The 21425-nt window shown below is 46.0% G+C and overlaps 1 protein-coding gene across 1 annotated transcript in view; it reads right to left on the bottom strand.

The window, feature by feature from the left end:
- Positions 1 to 19923: 19923 nt before the first annotated feature.
- The window catches only part of pth1r (parathyroid hormone 1 receptor), a 113959-nt gene continuing 112457 nt past the window's right edge, over positions 19924 to 21425 (bottom strand). Inside the window, exon 13 of the mRNA XM_070876518.1 lies at positions 19924 to 20693. Within this exon, the coding sequence (XP_070732619.1) occupies positions 20322 to 20693 (372 nt within the window). The 3' untranslated portion in view covers positions 19924 to 20321. The remainder of the gene's footprint in view (positions 20694 to 21425) is intronic.

Here is a 21425-nt window from a genome sequence, read left to right as displayed (position 1 = left end):
TAAAATCTGAGGCACGCAGCCTTATTAAAATATTTAAATGAGAAGCCCGCCTCCTGAGAGTGGGTTGGTTGCCCGTCTCCGTTCCGCCTCCGTTAAAACTGGAAGTGGGCGGGTTCGAGGCGGGTTGAGTTTGAGTTTGAGGTTTTTCAATGTTTTACATCATACCTGACCCAAACTCACCCATTTTTTTCGGGTGGGGGCGGGTGGGGGTGAGGCTTAAAATTCCCCTCATTAACTGTTTCTCTCTGCACAGATGCTGCCTGATTTAAAATCATAGAATGACACAGCACAGAAGGAGGCCATTTGGCCCATCGTGCCAGTGCCGGCTCTTTGAAAGTGCTCCCTGCTGAGTACTTTCCAACATTTTCTGTTTTTATTATAGAACCTTGCACTAGCCTACTATCCCATCAGTTGGCCCAAAATACTTACTTTCTGAAGGCCTCATTCTCACCTGAGGCCTTGCTTTGGAGTCACACCTGCTCCTTTAAAGTCCCTTTTAAACCACAGCACTGCTGGGATTATCTTCCCTGCTTCCCTCTTAGCACCGAGAGCCCGCTGTGAATATAGAGAGAACATCAGACCAGGAAGATGGGTTGAGGTGATTGAGGGCGGATCTGGAAGGTGGGGCAGAAGGACTGATCCACCAGAATTCTGGCCTAGAGGGGAGAATCCCCTCAACGTATCTTATCAAGGAATCAGCACCAATGTGGGAAAAAACATATACTAAACAAGCAAACAACAAAAATAAAATACTGCAGACGCTGGAATCTGGAATAAAAACAGAAAAACAGAAGGGAGCCAAAGATTGGCAGCGGTTACACTCTGAAATTGTTGAACTCGATGTTGTGTCCAGAAGGCTGTGAAGTGCCTAAACGAAAGATGAGGTGCTGTTCCTCGAGCTTGTGTTGAGCTTTGTTTGGACAGTTCAGGAGATCGAGGACAGAGAGGTCAGAGTGGGAGTGGAGCGGAGAATTAAAGTGACAGGCGACCAGAAGCTCAGGGTCACACTTGCAGACTGAACGGAGGTGCTCCACAAACCGGTCACCCAATCTACACTTGGTCTCCCCAACTTGCACATAGCACATAGTAAAATGTCCCATGATGTCTCACAGGAGTGTAATCGGAAAATATTGACGTTGAGCAAAGAAAGTGATATTAGGACCGGAGACCATCATCATCATAGGCAGTCCCTCGAAATCGAGGAAGACTTCCTTCCACTCTAAAAGTGAGTTCTCAGCTACAGTCTGTACAGTCTAATACGGGAATTACAGTCTCTGTCACAGGTGGGACAGACAGTCATTGAAAGAAAGGGTGGGTGGGACTGGTTTGCATCACGCTCCTTCCACTGCCTGCGCTTGATTTCTGCATGCTCTCGTCGACAAGACTTGAAGTGCTCGGCGCCCCCCCGGATTCTCTTCCTCCACTTAGGGCGGTTTTTGGCCAGGGACTCCCAGGTGTCTGTGGGGATGTTGCACTTTATCAAGAAGGCTTTGAGGGTGCCCTTGAAACGGTTTCTCTGCTCACCTGGGGCTCGCTTGCCGTATAGGAGTTCCGAGTAGAGTGCTTGCTTTGGGAGTCTTGTGTCGGGTATGCGGACAATGTGGCCCGCCCAATGGAGCTGGTCGAGTGTGGTCAGTGATTCGATGCTGAGGGTGTTCCACCTCACCTTACTGCAATGTTCCACCTCACAGTGACCAAAAGAGCTAGATTTCAAGGAGTTTCTTAAAGGAGGAGAGGCAGAGAGCTTTAAGGAGGGAATTCCAGAGCTTAGGAACTAGACGGCTGAAGACACAGCCAGCAATAGCATGGTAAAAGGAATGGGGGATGCATAAGAGACCAGAGTTGGAGGAATGCAGAGTTCTCAGAGGGTTGTAGGGCTGAATAAGGTTACAGACAGTGAGTATCAAATAGGTGCGGTAAAATGATCTCCAACAGCTTGTCAAAATATTTTTCTTGAAACAGATTAAGATCTTCATTCACTCATTAGGTTCCTATTATAATCAAGCTGGTTTTAATCAAAGCTGGGTAAATGGGTCAGTCAATAGGTGGAATGCACATTTCATTGGTAATCTCATTGTCTGAAGATCAATATTGTTGATTCATGTAATTGTAAAGCTAGAATCGCTGTTCTGTGTAATTAAGCATAAGGTTTTGAATTACCAGTAATAGCAGGGAATCGATGAGAAGATTCGGCAATGCTGAAATGTCTCATGCTGGTGCAAGTCAATGTTTCCATTTTCGAAAATTTATTTTTCAAATTTTCTAACTGCCATCATCCCTTAATCACCAACAAAAATATTCATTTGAGTGCTGTGTAAAATTTGCCAGATCGGGATTTTTTAAATCGTCTAGATGGAAGGATGTGAGGAATTATAAGTTGGTAAAGAATGAGTTAGACTGACATGGTGCAATAATTCTTGAGGGTATATTCTATCCGGGATGGGTTCATCAACATTGGTGGATTGAGGCGCAGGCATTCAGCCACCACCCTGCCCCTTCTGCAACCCATTTACCTGGGGTTGAGGCTTATCAAAGAGTACCCCTGTTGGATCTCCAGAGAGCAAAATGGGAGATTGTAGAGGTGACAGTGTAGGGAGGGAACAAAAGCCTTTGCTGGCATTGAACACATTTGTTAATGTTGTCTTTAGTGTCTGTAGCCAGACTCATTTCCAAATTCCTCATTGTCCTATTAACCTCCCCATTAATGTTTCTGTAGGTTCTTATCCCAGTTGGTCCTTCCATCTTTCTCCTGATTAGGAGGGAACCATGTATGGAACCAAGGAGCACACCAGAGGTCAATGTGCAAGGAATGGAGGATAAAGCATTTGAGATGTAATGGTGCTCAAACAATCTGTTTACGCATGGCCAGCCAAAGGCTGCAAAAAGTTAAGTGATCAAAAGCAATGATGGGGAGAGACAGCTCACGTATAGCAGCTGTTGGCAACAAGGGTATACTTACTTGCTACTGACAAATCTTCTTTAGAGTTGCTCAGATTATGCTCTGTTTGATCACACATGGTATATTATTCTGCTGCTAAGGTGCAGCTGTATGCAACCCAGCCTGTCCCTTCAAACCCACAGTGGTAAATGGTTTTGTTATATATGTAAACCTGTAATTACCATGTCTAACCACCAGAGGGCTTATACCCTGGAGTCCTAAGGGATCCCACAATCCCTTGGGAGCACCTGTATATAAGGAGGCCTCACAGGCTGGAGAGGCACTCTGAGATCTGTAATAAAGGACTACGGTCACACTTACTTTGAGCTTGTGGTATCTAATTGACTCTTCATTCAAGACATAACAACTGGCGATGAGATAAAGATAACGAACCCCAAAGCAACAATGCAGAGAACTGTGGACATCCTGGAGACATTTTCAGAGGGAGATGATTGGAAAACCTTTGTGGAGCGACTTGACCAATACTTTGTGGCCAACGAGCTGAAAGGAGAAGCGAACGCTGCCAAACGAAGAGTGATCCTCCTCACTGTTTGCGGGACATCAATGTATCCTCATGAAAAACCTGCTCGCTCCAGCAAAACCCACAGACAAGTCACACGATGAGTTGTGCACACTGGTCTGGGAGCACCTAAACCCGAAGGAAAGTGTTCTGAGGCATCGATTCTACACGTACAAGAGGTCTGAAGGCCAGGACGTGGCGAGCTACATCGCCGAGCTAAGGCGCCTTGCAGGACATTGCGAATTTGAAGGACACTTGGAGCATATGCTCAGGGATTTCTTTGTACTTGGCATTGGCCATGAAGTAATACTTCGCAAACTTTGGACTGTAGAGACCCCAACCTTGAGTAAAACCATAGCAATAGCCCAGGCGTTTATCTCCACCAGTAACAATACCAAACAAATTTCCCAGCACACTAGTGCTGCTGCAAGTACTGTGAACAAAGTAACGTTTTTGAATCGAAATGTACAGGGCAGAACTTACACGCCTGCAGCTGCACGTCCGCAGATGACTCATCCACCATCAAGGGTGGTGAATACAAGGCAATTAATACCTTGTTGGCGCTGCGGGGGTGATCATCGATTCCATTCATGCCGCTTCAAAGGATACATTTGCAAGGGTTGTGGAACAATGGGACACCTCCAATGTATGTGCAGGCGAGCTGCAAACCCTGCTAATCCTGCAAACCACCATGTTGCAGAGAAGGACAGATCCACGGTGGATTATGACGAACCAGAGCCTCGGACCGAGGTGGCAGAGGTATAGGGGGTGCACACATTTACCACAAAGTGTCACCCGATAATGCTGAAGGTTGAATTAAATGGACTCCTAGTGTCCATGGAGCTGGACACGGGCGCAAGCCAGTCCATAATGAGTAAAAAGGCTTTCGATAAGTTGTGGTGCAACAAGACTTCAAGGCCAGTCCTGACTCCCATTCGTACCAAACTTAGAACATTCACAAAGGAACTGATTCCCATAATTGACAGTGCTACCATAAAGGTCTCCAACGATGGAGCGGTGCACAATTTACCACTCTGGGTGGTTCCGGACGATGGCCCTACGCTGTTCGGCAGGAGCTGGCTGGGAAAGATACGCTGGACGACGTCCAAGCACTTTCGTCCGTTGACGACACCTCATGTGCCCGGGTCCTAAGCAAATTCCCCTCGCTGTTCGAACCAGGCATCGGGAAGTTCCAAGGAGCAAAAGTGCAGATCTATTTGATTCCGGGGACGCAACCCATCCATCACAAGGCGAAAGCGGAACCTTACATGATGAGAGAGAGGGTGGAGATCGAGCTGGACAGGCTGCAACGAGAGGGCATCATTTCGCCAATCAAATTCAATGAGTGGGTCAGTCCGATTGTTCCAGTCCTCAAGGGAGATGGCACCGTCAGAATCTGAAGTGATTATAAAGTAACTATCAATCATTTCTCACTGCAGGATCAATACCCGCTAGCAAAGGCAGATGACCTATTTGCGACGTTGGCGGGAGGAAAGACCTTCACGAAGCTGGACTTGACCTCGCCCTACATGACGCAAGAGCTGGCGGAATCTTCGAAAGGCCTCACCTGCATCAACACGCACAAAGGTCTTTTCGTTTCCAACAGATGCCCATTTGGGATTCGATCAGCCGCGGCGACATTCCAGAGGAACATGGAAAGCTTGCTGAAGTCAGTCCCGCGCACCGTGGTCTTCCAGGACAACATCTTGGTTACAGGTCAGGACATCGTCGAGCACCTGCAGAACCTGGAGGAGGTTCTTAGTCGGCTTAATCATGTGGGGCTCAGGCTAAAACGCTCGAAGTGCGTTTTCCTGATGCCTGAAGTGGAGTTCCTGGGGAGAAGAATCACGGCGGACAGCATCAGGTCCACCGATTCAAAGAACGCACCGAGACCACAGAACGTGATGGAGCTGCGGTCGTTTCAAGGACTCCTGAACTATTTTGGTAACTTCTTACCAGGTCTGAACACATTGTTAGAACCCCTGCACTCTTTACTGTGTAAGGGAGATAAATGGGTATGGGGTAAAAGCCAAGAAAATGCCATTGAGAAAGCTGGAAGCTGTTATGTTCAAACAAATTGCTTGTGTTGTACAATCCATGTAAACGTTTGGTACTAGCATGTGATGCGTCGTCGTATGGGGTCGGGTGTGTATTTCAACAAGCTAATGAATTTTGGAAATTGCAACCGATTGCTTATGCATTCAGAAGTCTGTCTAAGGCCAAGAGGGCCTACAATATGATCGAAAAAGAAGCGTTAGCGTGTGTTTACGGGATAAAGAAAATGCATCAATATCTGTTCGGGCTCAAATTTGAATTGGAAACCGACCATAAGCTGCTTATATCCTTCTTTTCTGAAAGTAAGGGGATAAATACGAATGCATCAGCCCGCATCCAGAGATGGGCGCTCACGTTGTCAGCATATAACTACGCCATCCGCCACAGGCAAGGCACAGAAAACTGTGCCGATGCTCTCAGTAGGCTGCCATTGCCCACCACCGGGGTGGAGATGGCACAGCCTGCAGATTTAATCATGGTAATGGAAGCATTCAAGAGTGAGCAATCACCTGTTACCGCCCAACAGATTAAAACCTGGACGAGCCAGGACCCCTTACTGTCCTTAGTAAAAAACTGTGTGCTTCATGGGAGTTGGTCTAGTGTCCCGTTAGAGATGCAGGAAGATATAAAACCGAACCAGCGGCGTAAAGATGAAATGTCTATACAAGCAGACTGCCTCCTATGGGGTATCAGGTAGTTGTGCCAAAAAAGGGCAGGGACATTTTCATTAGTGATCTCCACAGTACCCACCCAGGCATTGTAATGATGAAAGCGATAGCCAGATCCCACATGTGGACGTCCGGTATCGATGCAGACTTAGAGTCCTGAGTGCACAAAGGTAATACATGTTCCCAGTTATGCAATGCACCCAGGGAGGCGCCACTAAGTTTATGGTCTTGGCCCTCCAAACCATGGTCTTGGGTTCATGTCGACTATGCAGGCCCATTCTTGGGAAAAATGTTTTTAGTGGTTGTAGATGCGTACTCCAAATGGATTGAATGTGTGATAATGTCAGCAAGCACGTCCGCTGCCACCATTGAAAGCCTACGGGCCATGTTTGCCACGCATGGCCTGCCTGATGTCCTTGTAAGTGACAACGGGCCGTGCTTTACCAGTGCCGAATTCAAGGAATTCATGACCCACAATTGGGTCAAACATGTCACGTCTGCCCCGTGTAAGCCAGCATCCAATGGTCAGGCATAACAAGCAGTTCAAACAATCAAGCAGAGGTTGAAGAGGGTAATTGAAGGCTCACTACAGACTCACTTATCCCGAGTCCTGCTTAGTTACCTCACAAGACCCCACTCGCTCACCGGGGTCCCTCCCACTGAACTGCTCATGAAAAGGGCACTTAAGACAAGGCTCTCGTTGGTCCACCATGATCTACACGAACAGGTAGAGAGCAGGCAGCTTCAACAGAATATATATCATGATCGCGCAAATGTGTCACGCGAAATTGAAGTAAATGATCCAGTATTTGTGTTGAACTATGGACAAGGTTCCAAGTGGATTGCCGGCACTGTATTGGCCAAAGAGGGGAATAGAGTGTTTGTGGTCAAACTCGCAAATGGACTCACCTGCAGAAAACACTTGGACCAAACCAAACTCAGATTTACAGACTATCCAGAACAACCCACAATAGACTCTACCTTTTTCGACTCTCCAATACACAAACAAGTGGCAACCGACCCAGCAGTTGACCACGAAGCAGAACCCATCACCCGCAGCAGCCCAGCAAGGTTCACCACCCCCAGGAGTCCAACAAGGTCAGCTGCACAGCAGCCCAGCGAAGGCCCAACAAACGACTCACCGACACCAGCATTTGCACCGAGACGATCCAGCAGGAAAGGAAGGCCCCAGATCGACTCACATTGTAAATAGTTTGGGGGGGTGTGTTGTTATGCATGTAAACCTGTAATTACCATGTCTAACCACCAGAGGGCTTATCCCCTAGAGTCCCTTGGGAGCACCTGTATATAAGGAGGCCTCACAGGCTGGAGAGGCACTCTGAGATCTGTAATAAAGGACTACGGTCACACTTACTTTGAGCTTGCAGTATCTAGTCTGACTCTTTATCCAAGACATAACAGGTTTCATCCTGAGGTCAATTGCTGTTGGTTGGAGAAATTTGCAAATTGGCAGTTTCTTGTAACTTCTCAGCTAGGGCTCAGGAGATACCATTATGAAACGACTGGCTTTCTTACTCTCTTTTTTATCATTTTAATACTTTGAAGTGTGACACCTATACTGTACACTAGCTGCGAGGTTTTGATATCCATACTAGCAGGTCTCCCATGGTGTTACTTGCGGTGAGTCAGAATATGTATTGTTTTATGACAATAAGAGGTCTTATTAGCAAAGCATGATAGGGGAAGTGTTACAGGAATCAAGCAAATGTGCATCATACATAAAACTTTTAACATATTATACATAGATTGTAGAGATGCTGAATGAGCAGCGGTTAATGTCCAAAGAAAGTGAGAATTTTAGCAATTCAAGTATGGGGCTTCTATAATCAAGATCCCTTTAAAAGAATCGAGAGAGGCAGCGGCCTATAAAAGGCTCAGCAGTCCGGGGAGCGTCGAGAGAGGCGGGAGTCGAGAGAGGCAGCGGCCTATAAAAGGCTCAGCAGTCCGGGGAGCGTCGAGAGAGGCGGGAGTCGAGAGAGGCAGCGGCCTATAAAAGGCTCAGCAGTCCGGGGAGCGTCGAGAGAGGCGGGAGTTGAGAGAGGCGTACCGGTGCAGCTCCAGCTGAGAGAAGTCAAAAAAGAAGTAGAAAGAAATCAAAAGGTGACGTCACAGCCAACGTGGTAAGTGATTGGCTGCTGATTGGTGAGTAGTTTTTCTTTTTCTTTATTAGTCAGTAACTTTTAACATTGTTGTTGGCAATTTAAGTGTATCTAAGGGTGAAGTCATGGCAGGACAGCTCGGTCACGTGATATGCTCCTCCTGTACCATGTGGGAACACGGGGACAACACCAGTGTCCCTGACGACTACATGTGCGGGAAGTGTGTCCACCTCCGGCTACTGACGGTCCGCGTTGCGGAGTTGGAGCTGAAGGTGGATTCACTCTGGAGCATCCACGATGCTGAGAATGACGTGAGTATCACGTGTAGCGAGTTGGTCTTACCGCAGGAGAAGGGTCCACAGCCAGTGAGGGAATGGAAGACCAGCAGGAAGAGTAGTGCAAGGAAGGTAGTGCAGGGGTCCCCTGTGGTCATCCCACTGCAAAACAGATACACTGCTTTGAGTGCTGTTGAGGGGTATGACTCATCAGGAGTGGGCAGCAGCAGCCAAGTTCATGGCACCGTGGCTGGCTCTGTTGCACAGGAGGGCAGGAAAAAGAGTGGGCGAGCGATAGTGATAGGGGATTCAATTGTAAGGGGAATAGATAGGCGTTTCTGCGGCCGCAACCGAGACTTCAGGATGGTATGTTGCCTCCCTGGTGCAAGGGTCAAGGATGTCTCGGAGCGGGTGCAGGACATTCTAAAAAGGGAGGGAGAACAGCCAGTTGTCGTGGTGCACGTTGGTACCAATGACATAGGTAAAAAAAGGGATGAGTTCCTACGAAATGAATTTAAGGAGCTAGGAGCTAAATTAAAAAGTAGGACCTCAAAAGTAGTAATCTCGGGATTGCTACCAGTGCCACGTGCTAGTCAGAGTAGGAATCGCAGGATAGCTCAGATGAATACATGGCTTGAGCAATGGTGCAGCAGGGAGGGATTCAAATTCCTGGGGCATTGGAACCGGTTCTGGGGGAGGTGGGACCAGTACAATCCAGACGGTCTGCACCTGGGCAGAATCGGAACCAATGTCCTCGGGGGAGTGTTTGCTAGTGCTGTTGGGGAGGAGCTAAACTAATATGGCAGGGGGATGGGAACCAATGCAGGGAGATAGAGGGAAACAAAAAGGAGGCAAAAACAAAAGACAGAAAGGAGATGAGGAAAAGTGGAGGGCAGAGAAACCCAAGGCAAAGAACAAAAAGGGCCATTGTACAGCAAAATTCTAAAAGGACAAAGGGTGTTAAAAAAACAAGCCGAAAGGCTTTGTGTCTTAATGCAAGGAGTGTCCGTAATAAGGTGGATGAATTAACTGTGCAAATAGATGTTAACAAATATGATGTGATTGGGATTACGGAGACGTGGCTCCAGGATGATCAGGGCTGGGAACTCAACATCCAGGGGTATTCAACATTCAGGAAGGATAGAATAAAAGGAAAAGGAGGTGGGGTAGCATTGCTGGTTAAGGAGGAGATTAAGGCAATAGTTAGGAAGGACATTAGCTTGGATGATGTGGAATCTATATGGGTAGAGCTGCAGAACACCAAAGGGCAAAAAACGTTAGTGAGAGTTGTGTACAGACCTCCAAACAGTAGTAGTGATGTTGGGGAGGGCATCAAACATGAAATTAGGTGTGCGTGCAATAAAGGTGCAGTAGTTATAATGGGTGACTTTAATATGCACATAGATTGGGCTAACCAAACTGGAAGCAATACGGTGGAGGAGGATTTTCTGGAGTGCATAAGGGATGGTTTTTTAGACCAATATGTTGAGGAACGAACTAGGGGGGAGGCCATCTTAGACTGGGTGTTATGTAATGAGAGAGGATTAATTAGCAATCTCGTTGTGCGAGGCCCCTTGGGGAAGAGTGACCATAATATGGTGGAATTCTGCATTGGGATGGAGAATGAAACAGTTAATTCAGAGACCATGGTCCAGAACTTAAAGAAGGCTAACTTTGAAGGTATGAGGCGTGAATTGGCTGGGATGGATTGGCGAATGATACTTAAGGGGTTGACTGTGGATGGGCAATGGCAGACATTTAGAGACCGCATGGATGAACTACAACAATTGTACATTCCTGTCTGGCATAGAAATAAAAAAGGGAAGGTGGCTCAACCGTGGCTATCAAGGGAAATCAGGGATAGTATTAAAGCCAAGGAAGTGGCATACAAATTGGCCAGAAATAGCAGCGAACCTGGGGACTGGGAGAAATTTAGAACTCAGCAGAGGAGGACAAAGGGTTTGATTAGGGCAGGGAAAATGGAGTATGAGAAGAAGCTTGCAGGGAACATTAAGACAGATTGCAAAAGTTTCTATAGATATGTAAAGAGAAAAAGGTTAGTAAAGACAAACGTAGGTCCCCTGCAGTCAGAATCAGGGGAAGTCATAACGGGGAACAAAGAAATGGCGGACCAATTAAACAAGTACTTTGGTTCGGTATTCACGAAGGAGGACACGAACAACCTTCCGGTTATAAAAGGGGTCGGGGGGTCTAGTAAGGAGGAGGAACTGAGGGAAATCCTTATTAGCCGGGAAATTGTGTTGGGGAAATTGATGGGATTGAAGGCCGATAAATCCCCAGGGCCTGATGGACTGCATCCCAGAGTACTTAAGGAGGTGGCCTTGGAAATAGTGGATGCGTTGAAAGTCATTTTCCAACATTCCATTGACTCTGGATCAGTTCCTATGGAGTGGAGGGTAGCCAATGTAACCCCACTTTTTAAAAAAGAGGGAGAGAGAAAAGAGGGAATTATAGACCGGTCAGCCTGACATCGGTAGTGGGTAAAATGATGGAATCAATTATTAAGGATGTCATAGCAGTGCATTTGGAAAGAGGTGACATGATAGGTCCAAGTCAGCATGGATTTGTGAAAGGGAAATCATGCTTGACAAATCTTCTGGAATTTTTTGAGGATGTTTCCAGTAGAGTGGATAAGGGAGAACCAGTTGATGTGGTATATTTGGACTTTCAGAAGGCGTTCGACAAGGTCCCACACAAGAGATTGATGTGCAAAGTTAGAGCACATGGGATTGGGGGTAGTGTACTGACATGGATTGAGAACTGGCTGTCAGACAGGAAACAAAGAGTAGGAGTAAATGGGTACTTTTCAGAATGGCAGGCAGTGACTAGTGGGGTACCGCAAGGTTCTGTGCTGGGGCCCCAGCTGTTTACACTGTACATTAATGATTTAGATGAGGGGATTAAATGTAGTATCTCCAAATTTGCGGATGACACTAAGTTGGGTGGCAGTGTGAGCTGCGAGGAGGATGCTGTGAGGCTGCAGAACGACTTGGATAGGTTAGGTGAGTGGGCAAATCATGGCAGATGAAGTATAATGTGGATAAATGTGAGGTTATCCACTTTGGTGGTAAAAACAGAAAGACAGACTATTATCTGAATGGTAACAGATTAGGAAAAGGGGAGGTGCAAAGAGACCTGGGTGTCATGGTACATCAGTCATTGAAGGTTGGCATGCAGGTGCAGCAGGCGGTTAAGAAAGCAAATGGCATGTTGGCCTTCATAGCGAGGGGATTTGAGTACAGGGGCAGGGAGGTGTTGCTACAGTTGTACAGGGCATTGGTGAGGCCACACCTGGAGTATTGTGTACAGTTTTGGTCTCCTAACCTGAGGAAGGACATTCTTGCTATTGAGGGAGTGCAGCGAAGGTTCACCAGACTTATTCCCGGGATGGCGGGACTGACCTATCAAGAAAGACTGGATCAACTGGGCTTGTATTCACTGGAGTTCAGAAGAATGAGAGGGGACCTCATAGAAACATTTAAAATTCTGACGGGGTTAGACAGGTTAGATGCAGGAAGAATGTTCCCAATGTTGGGGAAGTCCAGAACCAGAGGTCACAGTCTAAGGATAAGGGGTAAGCCATTTAGGACCGAGATGCGGAGGAACTTCTTCACCCAGAGAGTGGTGAACCTGTGGAATTCTCTACCACAGAAAGTTGTTGAGGCCAATTCACTAAATATATTCAAAAAGGAGTTAGATGAGGTCCTTACTACTAGGGGGATCAAGGGGTATGGCGAGAAAGCAGGAATGGGGTACTGAAGTTGAATGTTCAGCTATGAACTCATTGAATGGCGGTGCAGGCTAGAAGGGCCGAATGGCCTACTCCTGCACCTATTTTCTATGTTTTTATGTTTCTATCAGATACCGCCCCATACTATCACCATATAAAGTAAACCTGGAATCTTACTTTAAACTGCAATGAATGGGGACTGGGTTTATATAGCTTGTCACCCAGTGCAGTGAATGGGGATTGGGTTTATATAGACTGTCACCCAGTGCAGTGAATAGGGACTGGGTTTATATGGACTGTCGCCCAGTGCAGTGAATGGGGACTGGGTTTATATAGACTGTCACCCAGTGTAATGAATGGGGACTGGGTTTATATAGACTGTCGCCCAGTGCAGTGAATGGGGACTGGGTTTATATAGACTGTCACCCAGTGTAATGAATGGGGTTTGGGTTTATATAGACTGTCACCCAGAGTAGTGAAGGTGGATTGGGTTGGTATAGACTGTCACCCAGTGCAGTGAATGGGGACTGGGTTTATATAAACTGTTACCTAGTATGGTGATTGGGGACTGGGTTTATATAGACTGTCACTCACTGAAGTGAATGGGGATTGGGCTTATATAGGTTACCCAGTGCAGTGAATGGAGATTGGGTTGGTATAGACATGGGTCAGTAATTATTTCATCATCATCGGCAGTCCCTCGGAATTGAGGAAGACTTGCTTCCACTCTTAGAAAGAGTCCTTAGGTAACTGAACAGTCCAATATGAGAGCCACAGTACTTGCCACAGGTGGGACAGACAGCCGTTGAGGGTAAGGGAGGGTGGGACAGGTTTGCCATGCGTTCCTTCTGCTGCCTTCGCTTGTTTTCTGCATGCTCTCGGTGATGAGACTTGAGGCGCTCAGCGCTCTCCTGGGTGCACTTCCTCCACTCAGGGCGGTCTTTGGCCAGGGACTCCCAGGTGTCGGTGGGGATGCCGCACTTCATCAGGGAGACTTTGATGGTGTCCTTGTAATGTTTCCTCTGCCCACCCTTGACTCGTTTGCCATGAAAGGGTTCTGAGTAGAGCGCTTGCTTTGGGAGTCTCGTGTCTGACATGCGGACAATGTGGTCTGCCCACCGGAGCTGATCAAGTGTGGTCAGTGCTTCAATGCTGGGGATGTTGGCCTGGTCGAGGACACTAATATTGGTGCGTCTGTCCTCCCAGGGGATTTGTAGGATCTTGCAGAGACATCGTTGATGGTATTTCTCCAGCAACTTGCATAAACTTAGCTTGTACTCTCTTGTGTTTAAATGGTTGGGAGGTGATCTAATCGAGATGTTTAAAATGATAAAGGGATTCAATACGATAGATAAAGGAAATTTATAACCTTCGGTGGGGGAATCCAGAGCAAGAGAACAAAATCTGAAAATTTGAGCTAGACCATTCAGGACTGAGATAAGGAAGCATATTTTCACAAGGTGTAGTGGAACTCTGGAAATCCCTACCCCTACGATTTACAATCTATATTAACGACTTGGAAGAAGGGACTGAGTGTAACGTAGCCAAGTTTGCTGACGATGCAAAGATGGGAGGAAAACCAATGTGTGAGGAGGACACAAAAAACCTGCAAAAGGACATAGACAGGCTAAGTGAGTGGGCAAAAATTTGGCAGATGCAGAATAATGTTGGAAAGTGTGAGGTCATGCACTTCGGCAGAAAAAAAATCAAAGAGCAAGTTATTATTTAAATGGAGAAAGATTGCAAAGTGCTGCAGTACAGCGGGACCTGGGGTTACTTGTGTATGAAATACAAAAGGATAGTATGCAGGTACAGCAGGTGATCAGGAAGGCCAATGGTATCCGCCTTTATTGCAAAAGGGTTGGAGTATAAAAGCAGGGAAGTCTTGCTACAGCTATATTAGGTATTGTTCAGGCCACACCTGGAATACTGCGTACAGTTTTGGTTTCCATATTTACGAAAGGATATACTTGCTTTGGAAGCAGTTCAGAGAAGGTACACTAGGTTGATTCCGGGGATGAGGGGATTAGAAACATAGAAATATAGAAAATACGTGCAAGAGAAGGCCATTCGGCCCTTTGAGCCATTCAATATGATCATGGCTGATCATTCAACCTCAGTACCCCACCCCAGCCTTCTCTCCATACCTCCTGATCCCTTTAGCCATAAGGGCCACATCTAACTCTCTTTTGAATAGGTCCAACGAACTGGACTCAACAACTTTCTGTGGCAGAGAATTCCACAGGCTCACAACTCTCTGGGTGAAAAGGTTTCTCCTCATCTCGGTCCAATATGGCTTAACCCTTACCCTTAGAATGTGTCCCCTGATTCTGGACTTCCCCAACATCAGGAAAATTCTTCCTACATCTAACCTGTCCAGTCCTGTCAGAATTTTATATGTTTCTATGAGATCCCCTCTCATTTTTCTAAATTCCAGTGAGTAGAAACCTAGCCGATCCAGTCTTTCCTCATATGTCAGTTCTGCCATCCCAGGAATCAGTCTGGTGAACCTTCGCTGCGCTCCCTCAATAGCAAGAATGTCCTTCCTCAGATTAGGAGACCAAAAGTGCACACAATACTCAAGGTGTAGTCTCACCAAGACCCTGTACAACTGCAGTAAGACCTCCCTGCTCTGATACTCAAATTCCTTCGCTATGAAGGCCAGCATGCTATTTGCTTTCTTTACTGCCTGCTGTACCTGTATGCCTACCTTCAATGACTGATGTACCATGAAACCCAGGTCTCGTTACACCGCCCCTTTTACTAATCTGTCACCATTCAGATAATAATCTGCCTTCCTGTTTTTGCCCCCAAAGTGGATAACCTCACATTTATCTACATTATACTGCATCTGCCATGCATTTGCCCATTCACCTAACCTGTCCAAGTCAGCCTGCAGCCTCTTAGCATCCTCCTCGCAGCTCGCACTGCCACCCAGCTTAGTGTCATCTGTAAACTTGGAGATATTGCATTCAATTCCTTCGTCTAAATCATTAATGTATATTGTAAAGAGCTGGGATCCCAGCACTGAACCCTGCGGCACCCCTCTGGTCTCTGTCTGCTATTCTGAAAAGTACCCGTTTATTCCTACTCTTTGCTTCCTGTCTGCCACCAGTTCTCTATCCATGTCAATACATTATCCCCAATACCATGTGCCTTAATTTTGCACACTAATCTCTTGTGTGTGGGACCTTGTCAAAAGCCTTTTGAAAGTCCAAATACACCACATCTACTGGTTCTCCCTTATCCACTCTACTAGTTACATCCTCAAAAAACTCTAAAAGATTTGTCAAGCATGATTTTCCTTTCATAAATCCATGCTGACTTGGACCGATCCTGTCACTGCTTTCCAAATGCACTGCTATTGCATCTTTAATAATTGACACCAGCATTTTCCCCACCACCGATGTCAGGCTAACCGGTCTATAATTCCCTGTTTTCTCTCTCCATCATTTTTTAAAAAGTGGGGTTACATTAGCTACCCTCCAATCCATAGGAACTGATCCAGAGTCCATGGAATGTTGGAAAATGACCACTTATGCATCCACTATTTCTAGGGCCACTTCCTTAAATACTCTGGAATGCAGACCATTAGACCCTGGGAATTTATCGGCCTTCAGTCAATTCAATTTCCTTAACACCATTTCCTGACTAATAAGGATTTCCCTCAGTTCCCCCTTCTTGCTAGATCCTCGATCCCCTAGAATTTTCAGGAGGTTATTCGTGTCTTCCTTCGTGAAGCCGGAACCAAAGTATTTGTTCAACTGGTCTGCCATTTCCTTGTTCCCCATTATGAATTCACCTGATTCTGACTGCAAGGGGCCTACATTAGTCTTCACTAATCTTTTTCTCTTCACATATCTACAGAAGCTTTTGCAGTCAGTTTTTATGTTCCCTGCAAGCTTACTCTCATATTATATTTTCCCCTTCCTAATTAAACCCTTAGTCCTCCTCTGCTGAATTCTAAATTTCTCCCAGTCCTCAGGTTTGCTGCTTTTTCTGGCCAATTTATATGCCTCTTCCTTGGATTTAACACTTAAACACTTCCCTAATTTCTCTTGTTAGCCACGGTTGAGCCACCTTCCCTTTTTTATTTTTACGCCACACAGGGATGTACAATTGTTGTAGTTCATCCATGTGATCTTTAAATGTCTGCCATTGCCTATCCACCGTCAACTCTTTAAGTATCATTCGCCAGTCTATCCTAGCCAATTCACGCCTCATACCGTCGAAGTTTCCTTTCTTTAAGTTCAGGGCTCTAGTCTCTGAATTAACTGTATGACTCTCCAACTTAATGAAGAATTTTACCATATTATGGTCACTCTTCCCCAAGGGGCCCTGCATGACCAGATTGCTAATTAATCCTCTCTTGTTACACAAGACCCAGTCTAGAATGGCCTGCTCTCTAGTTGGTTCCTTGACATATTGGTCTAGAAAACCATCCCTTATACACTCCAGGAACTCCTCCTCCACAGTATTGCCAGTAGTTTGGTTCGCCCAATCAATATGTAGATTAAAGTCACCCATGATAACTGTACCCTTATTGCATGCGTCCCTAATTTCCTGTTTGATGCCATTCCCAACCTTCCTATCACTGTTTGGTGGTCTGTACACAACTCCCACTAATGCTTTCTGCCCTTTGGTGTTTCGCAGCTCTACCCATATAGATTCCACATCATCCACGCTAATGTCCTTCCTTACTATTGCGTTAATCTCCTCTTTAACCAGTAGCGCTATCCCACCTCCTTTTCCTTCCTGAATATTGAATGCCCCTGGATGTTCAGTTCCCAGTTTTGGTTACCCTGGAGCCATGTCTCCGTAATCCCGATTACATCATATCCGTTAACAGCTATCTGAGCAGTTAATTCATCCACCTTATTACGAATACTCCTCACATTGAGACTCAGAGCCTTCAGGCTTGTTTTTTTAACACTCCTTGTCCTTTTAGAATTATGTTGTAATGTGGCCCTTTTTGATTTTTGCCCTTGATATCTCTGCCCTCCACTCTTGTTTTTCTCCTTGCTACCTTTTGCTTCTGCCCCATTTTACTTCCCTCTGCCTCGTTGCATTGATTCCCATCCCCCTGCCCATTTTAGTTTAACCCCTCCTCAACAGCACTAGCAAACACTCCGCCTAGGACATCGGTTCCGGTCCTGCCCAGGTGCAGACCGTCCGGTTTGTACTGGTCCCACCTCCCGCAGAACCAGTTCCAATGTCCCAATGTTGACTTATGAGGAAAAGTTGATTAGGTTGGGCCTCTAACTCATTGGAATTCAGAAGAATGAGAGGTGATCTTATCAAAATATATAAGATTATGAGGGGGCTTGAGAAGGTGGATGCAGAGAGGGTGTTTCCACTGATGGGGGAGACTAGAACTAGAGGGCATGATCTTAGAATAAGGGACCGCTCATTTAAAACAGTGATGAGGAGAAATTTCTTCTCTCAGAGGGTTGTAAATATGTGGAATTCGCTGCCTCAGAGAGCTGTGGAAGCTGGAACATTGAATAAATTTAAGACAGAAATAGTTTCTTGAACGGTAAGGGGATAAGGGGTTATGGGGAACGGGTGGGGAAGTGGAGCTGAGTCCATGATTAGATCAACCATGATCTTATTGAATGGCAGAGCAGGCTCAAGGGGCCGTATGGCCTACTCCTGTTCCTATTTCTTATGTTCTTATGTTCTTGAAGGCTGTTTCAACTGAAATTTTCAAGACTGAGATTGATAGAATTTTGTTGAGTAAGGGCATCAATGATTATGGAGCAAAGGCAGGTCATTGGGGTTGAGGTACAGATTAGCCATGATCTGATTGAATGCTGGAACAGGCTTGAGGAGCTGAATGGCCCACTCCTGTTCCTATGTTGGTATAATGCAGTGAATGTAGACGCAGTTGATCTATTTGTCACTCTGTACAGCAAATGTTGGTTATAGACTGCAACCTGGTACAAGGAATGTGGCCATTGAAACATTTAAAAAAGAGATGCATGGATTCCTCAAGGAACAAGACGTAGGGAAAAGAAACCCAGATCCTAATCTACGTGGTTCGCTAACACTGTGCGGGCGAGCCAGTCAGAACATGTGGGTGTTTAATCCTGCTCTGGGGGCAGCACATCCATGACTGGGAAATTTACACTTGTTCTCAGGATCTGGACAACCCTGGCAAGGCCTGCATTTATTGTCCATCTCTAGTTTCCCTGAGAAGATGATGGGGGTTTTCTTCCTGCAATTTGCAACTTGCTCTGCCACTTCAGATGGTGTTAATAGTCGATCGCATAATAGCAGGACCGGAGTCACATGAAGGGGTAGATCAAGTAGGGGTGGCAGATTCCCTTCCCTGAAGGACATTAGCGAACCAAGACACTTTTTTTCTGGTGTCCGCCCACAAATTACCAGATTTATTGAACACAGGTTCATGATTTGTTATGCTGAGATTTGAACTCATGACCTCTGCATTACTATTACATGATATAACCCCTTTTTTTCCAAATGCGCCCTTTAAAACCTTATGTGAAGTGTACTTGTGGACTCTGATGCAAATGCAGTGAATAATCTTTCCAAGCGGACTAATTGTGGGTGAAACTCCCAGATTGCCATCACACGGTCTCCATTTTATAATAAAAAGGACATCAATCCAAAATGGAACACAATTCACTATTCTTGTCAGTCACTATAGAAACAGCCAGCAAATTTATTTATTTTTCACAATCATTAAAGCTGCAAACTGTCCTGCATTTGTTAAAAAATAATAATATTAACAATAAATAATAATTTATCCTTTTTTTTCTCACAATTGTTAACCAAATAACATGAACATTACAAACTCAACTAGAAACAACATCCAGAACATCACCATGTTTTGAACGTACTCCAATTAGTTCGCTGGACAATGAGTGGACATGAAGTCAGTTGAACTTTGATACCTTACACTTGGAGATCAATGCCTGGTCAATGGAGAAGATTGTGGTTTTCAATGTTGTCTTATTGTACTCAGGGGGTCACCATCCTACTCAAAGTATTAAAGATAATTGGGAATCTTGCAGTTGCATTACCCATGGTCTTTCAAACAGTGCCTGTGTGGCTTTTCACAATAGCACTATTCTAAATACCGACTTCTCCCTGCGTTTCTGCTATTAAGGATCTGTGCTGATGTTGGCTGTTGGGTCGTTTTGTTACCCCATTATTTCTCAATCTTCTTGCTATCCTCCCAAAATAAAAAAAGATCCAAATTATTAATTTCCCTGATATCAGTGCAAGATATTCAGGACATTGTCACACCCTAGGTGGGTCTCTGCAGCTCTTTATGTAGTGGTGCAGCAACCATCTGCAAACTCGATAAAAAAAGGAAGGGGTATGTTTCTAACTGTCACCTTTACATGATTCTGCTGAGGCCATCTTCCACACCCCTCTTCTCTGGGATCTAGTGGTCCCTCCAGCTGAAGATAACTCCTCAGCAAAAAAAAAACCCAGACATTGTCTGGGGAGAGTTTTGCATCATCAAATCCCAAAGCTGAATATGTCTGCCAACAAAGAAAAATAGAGTGGAGTAGATTGCCTGCTCTTCCCCATCAACCCAAGCAACTGATGGATCTCTAACATGGTCAATTGATGAGGGTGAGATGTAGGTGCAGAGAGGATTTACTCTGGTAGATTCAGGCCATGCAGAAGCAACGAGTGTCACCAACTCTGCTTTAAGTCTACCCACTGAATGTTGGCACTTGTGACGACATTGAGGAACAGTGCTCGACTAAAATCTAAATAATTATTCAAAGATGCAGGCAATCCTTAAGAGGGAAAAAGGATAACATGATGCAGCTGGATGTGTCATGTCTTCCTGATTCTCTTTCCACATTTTATTGGTCCTTTTCCAGTTGGAGTAGCCTGCTCTTACCAGTGTAGTGAAACAAATGGAGAATAAATTCATTCCATTGCTATTGTCTTAAAGTTGAGGAATGCAGTTGTGTGTGGAGTTGGATGCATCTTGTGCACGTATCTACCAGTCACATTACAGTCTCCCTCTCTTCCTCGATGACCAACGAAGGCTTATAGGACCCTGGAGACCCCAAACTCCTGCCATGCTCGTCGTCTTTGCCATACTGCTCAGGAAGGGAGGAGGGGTGGGAGTTCTCGGACACCGAGCTGTTCTTGACGTAGCCTGGCAGGTTCCGATGTCCATTCAGCAGCCCGCTGCCCAGTCGGCTGTTGAGGTGGAGGGCCTGTGGTGCTCGGGTGGTCAGGTTGGTGCTGATGCTGTTGTTGGTGTGTGACACCATCGGCCCATAGCTGTAGGTGGTACTCCCGCTCCGGGCTTTGCGTTTGAAGTCAAGTGCTAAGGTCCAGCGTGCCCATGCCTTTTTGATCTCACTCTGGACCTGAAGAAAAGGGCAGCGATATATAATCAAAAGTGGCAAAACACACAGCCTAGAACTTGGCTCGCACCGGAATCGGGGAGCGAGCCTGGTGCAGTGCACACCGCAACAACCTAGTTTTCCTGGTGGCAGGACCATGGCAAATTGGCCTGCTGGTCTCATTCATTTATTACTGCCAAGTGGCCAGAGGCAGTCCTCCAGTCATAGGGGGTGAGAGTGGGCAGCGAGATGGGCCAGCTCCACAATAAGGTAAGGAAAAAGCTTCATATTTACCTTCCAAGTGGCAGCACCCAGCTAGGCTGCCAAGCGCCTGAAGAAACTGACCGTAGTAAGGACAGTACACGATTTCTTAAAGGCAGTTTGAAACAGGCATTAAGCCCCGAATTTGCACTCGCATAGCGCCTATGGCCAGTTTCAGGCATGTGCTCTGGACGCCGAGAAAGGAGTCCAAATCAAATGGCTGATATTACAATTCCAGCACAGAATGAGCGCACGCACGCCACCCACCACATTGGTCCCTTAGGCGCCCGTTTTATGTCTGTAAAGCAGGTGCAGTGCGATCCAATTGCTAGACCCATGATTTTCAAAATCACAAAGAAGAAAAAGAAAAATCAGTAATTGGCAAACTATTGCCCCATGTTCAAAGCAATTCCCCCCCGCCCCCATTTTTTCAGATGGCACCTGTTGATGATTCTGCTATTCCCATTTATACCTCTTCTAGACCCATTTGTGATT

This window comes from Pristiophorus japonicus, chromosome 1 (assembly GCF_044704955.1).
Source record: "Pristiophorus japonicus isolate sPriJap1 chromosome 1, sPriJap1.hap1, whole genome shotgun sequence".
Lineage (NCBI taxonomy): Eukaryota > Metazoa > Chordata > Chondrichthyes > Pristiophoridae > Pristiophorus > Pristiophorus japonicus.
Note: the sequence above shows the minus strand (reverse complement) of the source record. Positions and strands in the feature narration are given on the sequence as shown.